This window comes from Pavona decussata, unplaced genomic scaffold (assembly GCF_977016875.1).
Source record: "Pavona decussata unplaced genomic scaffold, jaPavDecu1.1 SCAFFOLD_18, whole genome shotgun sequence".
Taxonomy (NCBI): domain Eukaryota; kingdom Metazoa; phylum Cnidaria; class Anthozoa; order Scleractinia; family Agariciidae; genus Pavona; species Pavona decussata.
Window position 1 is genome coordinate 80,001 of NW_028145441.1, and position 15,000 is coordinate 95,000.

Here is a 15,000-nt window from a genome sequence, read left to right on the forward strand (position 1 = left end):
ATATAAATTTAAGTTAATGGAAACAACCATGAAAGGGAGGTCAGAGAATTGAGATGAGCTACCCTTCTGAAACAAACTGTTTGTCACGCAATATTCCACCGTGACAGGATTCTCTTTTTCCCCTCGTGACGCGTTAGCTCTAGACCAATCACATTCATGCTTTTCCTTCATGTCAGTCAAAGACCATGCGGCCGTATCTTCACACTGTAGTTCACTTCAAGTTCTCTGACCTCCCAGAGACTGTTTGAGAAATTCCCACCCACCCAACCCTCTTAGGCTTTCCAAGGGCCTTACCTTGTAAACATTTAAGTATGGCATTTACTATATTGGAAAAAACCTACTGTTATGTAGAGGGTTCCTTTACCTATCATTCTGGTTTCAAGTATTATAGTTATCAAGCCCAGTGCTGTTGGTCTTGGGCAATGTCTTTCCTTATTGAGACATTTTTCTAATTAATATTGTTACTGTTATCGTTGGCTCTATGTGAGCGGTGTAAATTTTTAAGTAGGTATAGTTTTATCAACTAAATACTGCTAGACATAATTCATACCGCTTTGTAGTTGGTTCTATCATTATTGGTACAAATTAATGTTCTAATTATCCAGCCCAGTGCTGTTGGACTTGAGCAGTGTGTTTCCTCATTGAGACATTCTATAATTGTTATTGTTATTGTTTCGCTCTCTGTGAGCAGTGTAATTTTTTAAGTATAATGTTATCAACTATATTGGTAAAAACTGTTACTGTTAGTGTCAAGCGTTGTGCTGTTTGAACACTTGGACTCTGTTAGTAGCATTAGCTAATTCAAATATTTTGTTGTTCGCTTTTGGTTGCAATAGACATGGCCGCCCATCGGCTAGCTCACATGCCTAGAACAACATTTATAATTGTTTCTCGTTTGAAGTAAATAAACTGTGGGAATTAGGACCTCTCTGTAGCCTGGGGACTTGATGGACTCATGAAAAAGAGGGAGAGGATTACCACCTCTCATGGCCTGGGGATTAGGACTCCAGAGAGAGGATTAGGACCTCTCTTTAGCCTGGTTGTTGTTGTGTGACAAATGTTATTATTGTGTGAGTCCTCTCGTTCCCAACCACCTTACATTGTACCTGTCTCATCTTGTAAGATTCCAATAATATTGGCAACTCGAGCACTTCATCCCCTACCCCCTTTCTCCCATACATTTGTTGTTGTTATCTTGTTCGATATTTTCATGGGTTGGGAGCATTAACTTACAACTAGATTATGTAAAAGTAGACCTGTTGGCAGAAATACTTGTTCAGCTTACTGTTGTGACTCATCATATTTATTTGTTGAAAACAAGAACTAGTAAACATAAAAATACGGATGTATTGCTTTGTGTGAATGATTCTTGTGGGTTAAATAACTGTTATTCAATAAAGTGTAATAAACAATCAGAAAAGTATTGTTTTTCAAGGGAAAATATATTTGCTAACAACACTGAACAGTTAAACAGGCAAGTTCAATTTCTAACATCCCACCGCGCGTACGTGTTAAGATAACAGTAGGCTTGCCTGGCACGACCCAAGTTTTAAAAGGTTTTAATAGTAGACCAATGATTGCAAGTTCACTAACATGTTTCATCTCTACATAATTTACTTTATCCACGTGTTCACCATAGGTCTACTTTGATTATCCTTAGTTTCAGAAAACAGAGGGAGGGTTGAGGCGAGTTAAAGTGGCTTCTTTTTTTTTTGTCGCCCCAGTTTACATTCAGCTTTCCATAATAAGTGGAAACCAAATGTGACAGTGCAGTCAGTTTGTAGAGAGGTAGGTTAGAAAAAGTGGTGATTTCGTTGCTGAATTTATATTAGAGATGCGAAACTCGTCCCAAAACGGAATTCCCGTCTGGTAGGAATTTGGTAAACTTAAGAATACCACTTCACAGATTTATTCCCCCATTTTTGTCTCAGATTCATTGAGTGACAAAGTAAACTGAGAGGTGCTTTTGAAATTTACCCCTTTTAACAAGCTTTGCGATTTCGTCGTCCTTATCCTGATTTTAAAATTTTATAGATTTGGGATTACCAAATATAAATTTAAGAACATGAATTTTTGTACTTGTTGGGAAATGATTTTCTCGTAAAAATGGCTGGTTGGGCTTCAAATGCTCATGGTTAGTGGAACACAATGCTGAAAGACCAAATACAATCCTGACGAATTCTTCGTCTAATTCATTCAACTTGTGTGTAAACTAAGTAGGAAGAAGTAACAAACATTCAACCAAGTTAGAGCGTTTTTCAATTGAGTGTCGTAGCACTTAAAGCAAAGTAATTACTTTGACCAATCACAAAAGACGTAAAACGTGCAATGAACCAATCAAAACTCGAAGCAATTACAAGTAACCGACGCGGCAAAACGCGTGCGAGCAAGGCACGATTGGTTTTGGTCGTCTCATTGGTTAAAAAAGAGGCGCAAGTTTTTCTAACCAATCAAAGAGCATAATAAAGCAAAACAAAAGCAAACGCGAAATTACTTTCGATGCTTAATTGAAAACCGCCCTATTCCAGGCATGGAACTTGTAGAGATCAAGGTTGGGCATCGCCAACTGATTGAAAGAAGGGTTAAAAAAGAGACAATACTCGCCAACTTTTAGACTCTCTTCATGTCTTTCCCTACCTTTGCTTTCCGCAATGGCTGCCTTCACATGATAACTTCCCTAGAGTAGTAATCCGTCCGAAAAATCTTCCCTCTGAGTGTGAACACGCACTTAGTAATTTCGTGCCCACAGTCTTCAGGGTTTTTGGTCAGCGCTTGGTCACCAGGAGAGACCGGGGAATTTTAATTTCATTAACACAGGATTTCTGTTGTAAAAAACCGTTATGATGCAGCCAATCAAAAAAAAAAAAAATCCCGAATTCTCCAGAGTCTTTCTTGCTACCAACCGCTGGCCAAAGAGCCTAAGGTCTCTGGGTACGAGAATAGGCACGTTGTTGTTGTAGAGTCCTTGCTCTTAGAGGGATAGTTTGTCTGAGAAACATGTAAACAGACATACAAGAAGGCTGATCAAATCAGGCGAATCGGCCCGTCTAAATTATTAGCTGACCCGTTCAGTTACAGATGAGTAACATGTTGAAGATAGACAATCTGCCAAACGAACAGGAAGAAATAGTTCAACATGCGTGTGTTATCTCCCGTACTAAGTTATTACATGTAATATGTATAATAAGAATGAATCCTTTACAATCGTAATAGAGTTTTTTTTCCAGCTTTTAGCACAGAATGATTCAGGAAACCACTAGGGAGTGTGTATGAGTTTGCAATAAAGTAACTATATATTTTTTAAATAGCTTAGTGTGTTGTTCAACATTTCGATCTTCATCATCTCGTGTATAGCATCACTGAAAGCAGAAGCTGTTTGAATGCTGTACATATATGTTTTCGCAAATAAGCCCTTTAAATCTTGTCTCGTCTGTTTGTCGGATCGTTTTTTGCCCTTTTGATGGCATATTTGTGTAAGCTAATAGAGTTTGATCTGTTTAAATGCTCTAGCTGAAAATTTAGTTTACAGAAAGCTTTAGAGAATGCAATCTTATTCCCCGAATTTGCGAAGGGCTGCTGGCTTTTTAAAAAATGCTAACTGATCTTGTTTTCGCTTTTTTAACGATACATCTGTCCCTTCGAATTAGCTTTCTCGTGTAACAAAATTTTGAGCTGTCATTTTGCCGAAGAAAATCTGTGGTTTTCACGAACTATATTTGAAATTCTCAGGCGATATTTTACCCTGTTGAAATAAATAGAAATAAAGTTTATTGGTTGATAACTCCTGATGCTGACAGATTACCGGAAAAGAGATCACCTAGCCCGAAAATGGGTTAGATCAAGGAAGAAACAAATTTCACTAGGTCACAGAAAAGGCATTGATCGTGAGATTTGTTGGGAACAGCTTTGTTAGTGTTTACACGAGACCAGCACGATCTCAATCCCCCCCCCCCCCCCCTACCCACTAAATCGTCACGATCTCAGATCAGACCAACATAAGATGTTTGTCATTCACCGTTTATTCCTTATATCACTAAAGACGAAATCAGCGACAGCGAACGAAAAAATCAAAAACAACAACAACAACAAAACACAGAACCAATAAATAAGAGAAATAACGAATAACTGGCTTCTTAGACGAAGAAACATGCTACCCATGAGGAAAAAGAAGGTTACGACAGACAAAACAAGAGAAGAGGAATGTTTTCCGAGTGATTTTATGTAAGCAGAAGTTACTTGTATGGAGAAGGATCCGAAGCCGTAGCAGTCTGAGTCATTTGTATCCGTTAAGCTCCCGAATGACTTAGACATGTCTGACATATAACTTTTGACCCTAATACTGTTTGCAATTCTGTGGTTTACGAAGGAAGTATTCATAGTTGGTGATTCATTCTAATCCTGGCAACTTGCTTGAAATGGAAACTGACAAAGTACTTAGGGTATAACATCAACTGAACGGCTCTGTCATCTATCCATTGTTTTTGTTGCAGCTTTTGTAAGCAGAATTCTGTTGCCTGTATTTCTGTTTAATTTTGAGCCGTGATTTATGTAACTTGTTAATAACTATGAAAGCAAAATAATAACCACTTTAACGTTTAACAACACGTTTCTTTATTTCGTTGATTGCGTCAACCCTATCTGTGTAACGTTTCCAATCTACTCATTGGTTCTTTGAGAATGGCTCTCAAAGTTATTGGCATTTTTTTACCTCAACAAGAAAAAAAAGAATCAGTCATGTACAGGCTTCACATCTAAATTTTAGGTTCATAGCAGTAAACAAGTAATAAGTTAAATATTTATGTTATACATTTATCACAAATTCAATTTTGTTATTTTTTTCGTAACTGGCAATGGCTGTTGTAACGGCCGAAAGATATTGTACTTTTCTTCAAAATGATTTAATTGCCTCCACATCTAGCAACAAGTACTAGCATCAGTGATATGCGAGCCTGATGAGATACATTTCAGCTGGTAAACTGCTCAAATAAATGATACTTTCCTAGTTCATCAAAGGAATAAAACTGCTAACGCTGAGAGACAACACTGCGTCTTTGGTACATTGTTATGCCATGATATTATCTCCAGTTGAAAGTGTAAACGCTTTGTTAGCCTCATGCTCAAGGTACTGCAAACAAAAACTATTCAGTAAGTTGCCTTAGCTTGTCTTATAGTAGTTTCCGCTTGAAAACTGGCCTTAAAAGTGCAAATACGCCTTTAGCGCAAGCAAATTATTTTCAATCAAAATTCCAGTATTAGATTTTCTTGGCTCTCGGCTCTCTTCGAAGTGGAAGCATTATAGTTAAAGTAACTGATTAACACAACGTTGTTATACTTTTGAACCCAACTAAATTCGAATTTAAGATAAGTGCAATTTGTGACTACCTTCTAACTATAATAACCGAGAATATTTTTTAGGTATTTCAGACTCGAATAATTTTCCGAAAACAAAAAAATTAAATTGGAAAATGTTACTGTACTGATCAGTCCCAGGATAAGAAAAAAAACCTGTACTTATGGTCTTGATTAGTTGAATAAAAAAGAAAAACATCCTAATAAAAAAAAAACTACACTGTAGGGTTTGCTGAAAATAGAATAGTCTCAGTTCGTCTCTAGTCACTACCACAGAAGCGAAAAACACAGCCAGGTGTACCAGTGAGGTAATACACGTAGAAAGAACCGCAGTTCCTCACTTGGATGGTAGTTGACCACTGGCAGCATCTCCTATAATGGCGGAAACACACCGTTCTGCTAACTTGACCATCAGAAACATTAGGGTGCCTTCCTGTTAACCATCCTGTTACGAAAGTGCCACACCTCAAAGTGGGTGGGCATGATGAAGCCATTCGTTTTCCTGCAGCTCCCTCAAACCGATACCATCCATGAGTCATTCCGCGGTCACACAAACCGTGGTAAGTGGTGTAAGTTATCTTTCTGTCAGCGCTGTTCAGTCTGGTATAGTTCTGGCATTCTGAAGAGAAACAGTAACAAAAGTAACAGTGATAATCATCACAAATCATGGTAAAACAAGTTTCAATTCGCTGTCTTTTCCCAGATCCTAATTACCCGTGGATAATGTTTCTAAGCATTAAAATTATCATAATTATTATAATAACAATTTTAAATAATTTCAGCAACACCACTCATGCTAGTAATGCATACGCTGCTACGGAATACAGGGACGTAGCTACCTTACACGCACATGCGCACGCACGTAGACTTGAAATCCTACAAACTGAATTAAAGGCCCATGTAGTCAATGCTGTAGTCAATTATTTACATGTAAATACGCAAACTCATTTGAACATTTCTTTTACCATGGTACTTGTGTTCTGTAAGTAATGTTATCACTATTTTAATAAAGTTTCATATTGTTGGTTTTTTCACACGGCCCCACAAGCTCTGAGCTTTAAACCCTATCGTGTTTAAATAAAGGATATGTAAATGATTTATTGTTTAGTTTTGCGATCTGATTGGAATGTTCCCGCTGGGATGAAGGTCCTGGCGTTTTCAAACTAAATCAGAACAGGCAAATTTGGTGTTCAGTTGGCGTGATGAGCTGCCATAGAAGTGTAAGGAATTGTGGAGAAATAAAAAGAGCGGGTGAATGAGGGGAAAGTAACCTTACAATTTAACCTATAACCAAGACCTAATCAAACCTATCAACTTCTCACGTTCCAGTATATCTGTAGGCTTGTTTGTAAATTGGTCGATTCTTAAGGGACCATTAAAGTATCTCATTGCTAAGCTACACGGTTGCTACCCAAGTGCAATTTCACTTCCGGTCAGCCAAAATTTTTCCGCGCGCTTTTTTCGGCGCCGGCCCGACGCCGATTCAAGTCGTCGATATCTCTTTTTTTTTTTTACTTTGTTGCAACAAACACAAGAAAAACTTTTCGTTTACATTTTTATTGATTAATTTTCTGCTTTACGGTTACAACATGTGACTCGTGCCTTTAGTTTTGAAACTTGAGTGTTTTGCTAGAAAATGTCATCCACCTACGGACGTAAACAGAAAGCCGCAACGATGGCTTCATGTCGATTGGGAAATCTCGAAAAGGTGACAGTACAAGATTTCCAGTGTCAGTTTGGGAATCGAAATCTCAAAGATGTGGAGATACAAACTGAAATAGTATTGCGCTATCATCACCTGCAAACTTCAAAGAAAACTCTGTGTCCGCGGCCTTTTTGACCGCTCCGAAACTCCCTGACGTCTTTTGCGATAAAACTGTACGACCCTGTGAGAGAAACTCCACTGTTTAGATCTAACACAAATAAACGAAACTATCGAGGCCACTAAATTGCAACCACTCTCGCAAGACAGCATTGAGCATCAGACGGTGAACAAGGAGGCTTGAAAATTATCCTTGAAAGCAGCTCTAGCTCAAGAATTTCACTCTTACATCAAAAATGCTAACCACTCGATAGAAAGCCTGACTGATAATGGTGAGCTCGAAACTTGTGATTGACAACTTCTCCTTACAACATCAACCTCGCTTGAGAACCAAGTTAACAGTAATTTAAGTAATCTACAACACTGTGACTGTGAAAAAAAATGAATTCGAATTTTGTTCGGTAAAACACAAAAAAAAAAAACACAGTTGAAGAGTTCGAGTTCGAGTGTAGTCGATGTGGGAAAAAATTCAACTTGAAGAGTAGCATTCCTGTCGTTAAAGCCACAACTCGTCCAAGATCTGCAATACGTAATCTCTTTGCTCTTTCATTCCTTGTCAGTGAGCAATATTTCAAAGATTACCACAAAATTCTCGGAACTCTCGGTCTGGATCACGTCCGTTCCACTCAGTGGATCCATATTATTGAATGGATGGCACCGTTAAGTTCGTAAAAAGGATCGCCGACTGGAGCGTGCAAGAAGCAAGAACTGAAGCAGTTCGACGTGGAGATAAGTCATCATTGCACATCCAGTTCGACCTCTTTTATTTGACTTGCGGCCACTATTCGAATAATAGCTTAGCTACCGTACACGACGCGAAGACTGGCAAAATTATTGCGTTCTCGCACCGAACAAAGCGCGGCCAAATAGCTAACTGGAAAGGGACAAGCGGTGGAGCAGCCTGGCAAACAATGCTTAGGCACCAGGCCGCTGAAAATTCGCTCACCACTTCCGGTGCCGCGAAAAAAGAACTTTTCTCCTCGAGAGATAATTGTAGTTGCTGGATCTTAAAACAAATCGAAAGAACATCATATTTTCTCGGAATTCAAGCATTGGTTTTGCGACAAAATGAAAAACAAAAAGAATATGCGCAAAAGAGTGGTCAAAGAAGCACAATTTCAATTCTCATTTTTTTAATTTTCATCATAAACAAAAACGCATGCTTAAATTTCTTTAAGACGGCTTTTAAATTGTTATTGTACAAAAAATGCGGAAGGAAGGTTTAAGCCATTTAGTTAAAATGCATTTTGCTCTTTCTGGTCACGTGACATTGGGCGTGGTCCGATGACGTCATGAACTGGACTATATTTGTCCCCTTTGGGTATTGCACAAATTTGGCTCAATTGAAACATACATGTGCAGAGTTATAGCAAATTGATTTTTCCCTAGCAACGGCATCAAAAGATACTTTAATGCGCCCTTAAGCCTGGTTTCCCCTAGCGACGCAAACAGAAGCCCATGCAAGCTCAAGCTCAAGCACAAGCATAAGAGCTCTATGTCAAGTGAAAACGAACGCGACACAAAGACTAGCAGAAGCACAAGCACAAGAAACTGAAAAACATGATCCTTGTGTATGTGCTTGCGCTTGTGTTTATATTTGCGTCGAGGCCGTTTTCATGGTGAAATAAGCATTCTTATGCTTGTGCTTGTGCTTGCGTTCTTCGCTGGTGAAAACCAGGCTTTAGATAAAGGAACCTACGCTACTTTATCTTTACATTGAATTTGGCATAGGACATCCACTTTCAACAGGTAATATCATCGTAAGTTAAGCTAAAAGAGGACATCAAAGACATTGAACTTTCCGAGAGCAATCCACGCATTTACATGCATTTTTGCACTGCGCACGATAATGTTGACAGTAGATATAATAAGATCAAATTTGCTATGATTTCCTCTCATTTTATTAAAACAAGGAGATCTCTGTTGATCCGCTGTTTGAAAAATTGAAACGCTTGGCGAAGTAATATAGCCCAAACGTTAATAAATAAGTGGATACGATCTCTTTCAAATTACTTGCAACAACATGATAACAAAAAAATAATAATAAAGAAAGAAAGCGTGGAAAAAAAAGTTTAACCAGGAATCATGAGTTAATTATATTGGCCCTTTCAATCGGCAAAGCTATCCATGGAATTGAAGTACATTGAACATTCATAACACTCTTAATATTAAAACAAACATCCACCAATGTTGTGACGTTTTCCTAAACTTATCTGATTATCAGGGAACAATTTCGTAGGACATTTAGATGTTTACGTGAAAGGATTTTCCACATCAACAAGATTTTGAGAACCATGCGTTCAAAAATTTGGATTTTTACCTCTTGTTAAAAGATAGTGTATCGTTGTTACTTTCTAATTTTATTATTTTTGATCATGCCTCCTATGATGTGTTTAATGAACCGTTTTCAGCGGTTTTGGAGATCAGGGTAAAAAATCTAACATGATGGTCTTAATTGATAAGTCAAGGACCTAATTCCCACATCGTTTGACATCACCATCTCATTCTGCGGACGCCAAAGGAAACAGTTGAGGGTGTACACATTCACGTTTTATTACAGCAGCTTTGTTGACATTATTAATTCTCCCAGGCTCATAAGTGCAATAAAAGTTCAGGCTCAATAGAGTTAAGTAATGTACAGGTATGACGCAATCACGTTACTAGTTACAATATTGATGATAATGAACCTAGTAACGGTACATGAGCGCTCTCTCTTCTCATCTGAAGGACTTCAAAAATATTGTTATAAACACGGAACGTAAACTAAGCAGAAAAGAAATTAAACTTGTAGTGAGAAAGTTGTACGAGTAAGTGGTACACTCTAATTTCATTACTTTGTCACTTAGAAAAAAAAAAAAAACCTAAAACGTCTGGGGTATTATCTTTAAATTTCATGTCCTTTTCGCTGAGTAGCATCCGTGAGTGTCAATCATGAATACTTTTGTTGAAAATTTAAGAATGTGTCCAAAATACAGTTAGCAAAAATTATGCAAGTACTCGAATTTTGTTACAAGAAGGCTCTCTTCCTTTTTTGTAGAAAATAATGTAAATGGTACACAGCAAAGTGTTTGTACCCACTGCACATTTTGATTATTTGACACCATCTGTTTGGTTGGCTAAATTTCAGCCAAATACGATGTCAGAAATCCAAAAGGATGGTCTTGCGGAAGAATCTGACGTCCCTCCAGATCCAGTGTCAGACCCGTCAATTAATTAGGCTCTTTAAGGTTCTTGGTTCTTGTTATTCCAATGATCACAACAAATCAACGCAATTGCCTTGTTTTAGAAGGATACGCGTTGACATTTTTTCTCTGCATTTAAAATTAGAAGTCGACAATCCAAAAGTGACGGGAATTTGAAGTTTGAGAAAGTCCAAGAAGCAAATTCAGAACACATAGGAGATTGTGCTGAACTTTACTAAATTCTTAAAACGCTAACCTAGAACTGAAAGGAATCGATATTTAACCTGCCAAATAAAAATGGTTGATGCATGGCCTGATCCGATTGTAGTTTCACCAACTGTTATAGCAGAGATAAACTGTATAAAAAAGACGAAGAAATATACCGCATGAAGTGTATGCAACCAATCCCTTGAGATTCAAATGAAAATGGTGTTGGAGCAATCAGAGCCCGGGAAGAGAAGTATTCTTTGGCAGTTAAGTTGGGGTTTGGTACGATAATGTAACTTGGATTTGAAGATTAACTTTACTGGGCTTTATTTGTTGTGGTCTTTATTCACACCTCCCAGTCACTTGCGATAGTGAGAACAATCCCTCTTTATAAAATACATGTAAACTGGTAAATAATATTCCATGGGTCTTTTTTTTTAAACCATACATAACAATTGTCAAGACTTACATGTGACAAAAGCTGAGATTATGTCAGTCATGGACTGACTTTCATTGAGCAAAACAAAAATACACTCCAAATAAGGACCTGTTATAGCTTGCTTGATAGAATCTTAATGTTTCCAGTTAAAGCATCAGTGAGCGAATTTCAAACACTGGCCCTCAGGCTCCCCCATAGCATTTGGCAGCACTAGTGTGAACTAGACCTTTTACAATAATATTGTAATATTGTGGCTTTGCTTTAGAGACAAGTTTATCAAGAATGATGCGAAATGTGGCACTCACTACATCTATGAAGGGCGTACTGTATGATCACAAAAAACAACTGACTCCAAATTAAGGAGGAAACGGCCAGGGAAGCTAAACATGCATAATTATGTATTTGTTATAGTTCAAATGTGACAAGCGGAAGGATGAATTCAAAAGTTGTTGTTGTGGCCTTCACTTCACTTCAATTCTGTTCTTTTTTTTTTTTTTAATGTGGTCATTTTTACGAAGCCTTTGGCAGTCATTGAAAGCTATTTTACTGATATGATGCCAATTTACTGGTTTAAAAAGTAAACCAAAACAAGTACAAATTAACAGGTTTTCTCCTGCAGTAAACGTGAGTGTTATGCACTGACAGTCACTTATTTGACTAGCCGTACAAAATAAGGACAAATTAACATATACTCCTGGGGCAAATGTAAATAGACTGAACGGAAATTTGCAGTTTTGCATTATAGTAAATGTGTTTTATTGATAATGCAAACATGGGATTTGTGCAGCGCTAGCCAGCATTTACTACGCTGTAAAATATTCAACTTTGGCATGGTGGGCAAATCTGATACAAATTTGTATGGCATTCGTAGATTACCTATGTGGCGAAACTGAGGCAAGTTAGGAAATTTACTCCTCGAACAAATGAGGATAAACTAAAGGGAAATTTTCAGTTTTGCATCCTGGTCAATGTGTTCAATTGATAATACAAACATGAGATTTTTGCAGCACTTGCCAACATTTACTATGCTGTAAAATATTCAACTTTGGTATGGTGAGCAAATCTGATACAAATTTGAACATCATTTGTAGATTAACTTCTACGTTGTGAAACTGAGGCAAATTCCAAGCAAATATCAGATTTAAGCCACATTTGCAGACAAAATGAGCAGCGGCAAATTTGTTTACTTGCGTGACATTTGTATCAGAGGCCAATTTGTATCAAATTTAGAGCCCTCAACTTGCTACAGATTTGTTCTAGTTGCAAAGTTGAGTAAATCCGTTTTTTCGAGTTTTTTAGTGTTAATCTGAGCACTGGATTCGATAATTCAATTTACTAAAAATGAAGTAATAGGGGTTAAGTAAATTTCACAGGTAAATCAATAAAAAGCGCTTTTTACTTACTTTATTCCGAACTAGTGAAAATGTAATAGTCGAAGAACCTATTCAAAATATAACTGTGGAGCGATTTTTTTGAAGAAAGCTTTTTTATAATTTATATTTTTTACCAAATTGTTTTCTCCTTTCGCCCCACCTCCATTCCCTAAGTAAAAAGGAATAACAAGAAAAAAAAGAAAAAGGAAAAAGAATCGACCTATAACTTTACAATCGCTGTCAAGTAAGCTGAAAATGTGACGGTCCGTGGTTGTCGAGCCAGGATTTCGGGCTTTGTAGCTTAAAGTCCTGTCACTATAAACCATGTTTTATGTTTTATGTTCTGACGTTAATTTTCGTCATAAACTTATCCTCTTGCAGAGGAATCATAACGCCCCAAACATGCACTGTATGTTACGTTTGTTTGCAATTGTCTTATAATGATAATGATAACGATAACGATAATGATAATGATAATGATAATGATAATGATAATGATAATGATAATGATAATGATAATGATAATGATAATGATAATGATAATGATAATGATAATGATAATGATAATGATAATGATAATGATAACGATAACAATAACAATAACAATAATAATAATGCATGGGCTCCTGTAATAGTTAAAAACGATCTCTGGCTAAGATGATTAAAACAACGAGCTTTCGACTGCCCGAACTGCAGCCTTCGACGGGTAAAATGAAAGATTAGAAAGCGATGAGAGAAATTTAAGCTAAAGAGATAATAGTTGTTCGTACAGCTCAAACATGCCTGTGATGGTATGCGTCGGACAGGACTTCCACTCAGTCAGCCACTAAAAGCATCCACTAGTGCTCAGCTTCTCGTCCTGTAGCCTAGTCGTAATTAGACTTCACTGCCATCGCTGATTTCCAACTTCCTCTTCTTGCCTCTTTACTTGACACTTTTGCAGTTCCGCCTTGGCTGTTCGGGGATGCTAGAGTTTAAGCTCGATACCCAGCGCCTCCGCGAACCTAAAGGCGTATTTACCCATAGACCTCCGTCCCATTTCCTCTGTCCGCTTTTCAAACTGTCGCACCATTTCTATGGCCGGGACATCATACCATAGAGTCTAACCGCACTCTTAATCTTCGTGGCTTTATATTCCATCTCTACCAAACGTAAATCTCTACCCCCCCCCCCCTCCCCCCTCCCTCCACCCCCTGCCGCAGGGGTGCCTTCCCCCGTTCTCAGTAACACTCTTCCGAGCTTTTCTGTCGATCTCATGTATATTAATTATCGGCCATTCTTGCGTCCACATGAGATAACCAAGCACCGGCAAGGCAAAATTGGTTTGAAGCGGTCACACGATTGCGGTCGGACAAAGGACTTGTCGAAATGGCAGACATCCGTTGGAGATACTCCTTAGCTGTGCACTTCAGGAACAGTTTATCCTCCTACATAACACTCTCGAGCATTCCTCGCCTCACATGAACCACTGCACACTTCTTGGGGTTCCAGGTTAGCCCCACGTTGTTATTATTATTATTATTATTATTATTATTATTATTATTGTTATTATTATTATTATTATTATTATTATTATTATTATTATTATCGTTGTTGTTGTTGTTGTTATTATTATTATTATTATTATTATTATTATTATTACTATTATTTTTTTTTCTTCAGATGTTAAATTCTCTGTCAGACATAACAGAACTCAAATCAATGCGGGATAATTACCTGACACAAGATTGCAAGTCCTTCCATCTCCAGTGTAAGGATGATCACACGAACAGTTGTACGACCCCACAGTGTTTGTACAAGTAGCTCGCGACCTGTGGCAGTTGTGCAAGCCACTGGCACACTCGTCGATATCTATACGATACAAACCACTTATGAACGGCGTCAAGTCTGGACGACTGCGATTTATTGCATGCAGCAAAGCAATAAATACAAGGGTAGTCGCTGAGCAGTCGATAGTGACTAAATAATTTACGTAAAACCTATTGAAATATGCCCCTGCATCAGTTTACCTGCGCAAACTTGTTATTTTCCATGCAGGCCTGCTTACAGGCCTTTAATTTTGTCTTCAACTTCTCGTCTAGGAAGGTTTTAAAGGGAGAGTTTCACGGTTCGGCGCATGTGCGAGCGATAACGTAAGCGCTGTCAAACAAATTGTTTTTGGACCAATTAGAAGCGAGTACACAACACCGGCGGGAGTCTTATAATTTGCTGGCATAAAAATAAAACTGACCGACCAGTGTTTCGGTCAGGTTTCAGAAAGAAACAAAAAGGCTGTCCATGTAAAACACATGGGGATTTTTGCAGCGCCGCTTCGTTTATGAACCATGACATTCAAGATATGCCAGAACTTTTGCGAACGTATACGGTTTTACTTTAGTACAATGTCGATATCTCGCGGCATCGACCTTTTTTTATTACGCGCGGTTCGAAAAGCCGAGAAGCTCCCTCAAACGTACGTTCTTAAATCCAGTATTTCATCAGCATTCAGTGATAAACTTACTATAGTGTGTACGCTCGATAGCTAGATTTTATTAGACCAGCGAGAGGGCGAAGAACGAGAAATCCGCAAGCTTCAAGAAGCGATGCGACCGTTTAGTAACAACAACACTGAGCGTCCTTCCGAGACGC

The 15,000-nt window shown here is 38.0% G+C and overlaps 2 protein-coding genes and 1 pseudogene across 2 annotated transcripts in view; 1 reads left to right on the forward strand and 2 right to left on the reverse strand.

Moving 5' to 3' along the window:
* LOC146487107 (uncharacterized) overlaps positions 1 to 1,944 on the forward strand; it is a 5,024-nt pseudogene extending 3,080 nt beyond the window's left edge.
* The window catches only part of LOC146487104 (uncharacterized), a 201,041-nt gene that overhangs the window by 67,688 nt on the left and 118,353 nt on the right, over positions 1 to 15,000 (reverse strand). The gene's annotated exons all lie outside the window — the stretch shown is intronic.
* Positions 5,069 to 15,000, reverse strand: part of LOC146487108 (uromodulin-like) — a 12,383-nt gene continuing 2,451 nt past the window's right edge. Inside the window, exons 2-3 of the mRNA XM_085089343.1 lie at positions 14,089 to 14,367; positions 5,069 to 5,968 (exon numbers count right to left, since the gene is read on the reverse strand). Coding sequence (XP_084945469.1) covers positions 5,610 to 5,968; positions 14,089 to 14,367 — 638 coding nt within the window. The 3' untranslated portion in view covers positions 5,069 to 5,609. The remainder of the gene's footprint in view (positions 5,969 to 14,088; positions 14,368 to 15,000) is intronic.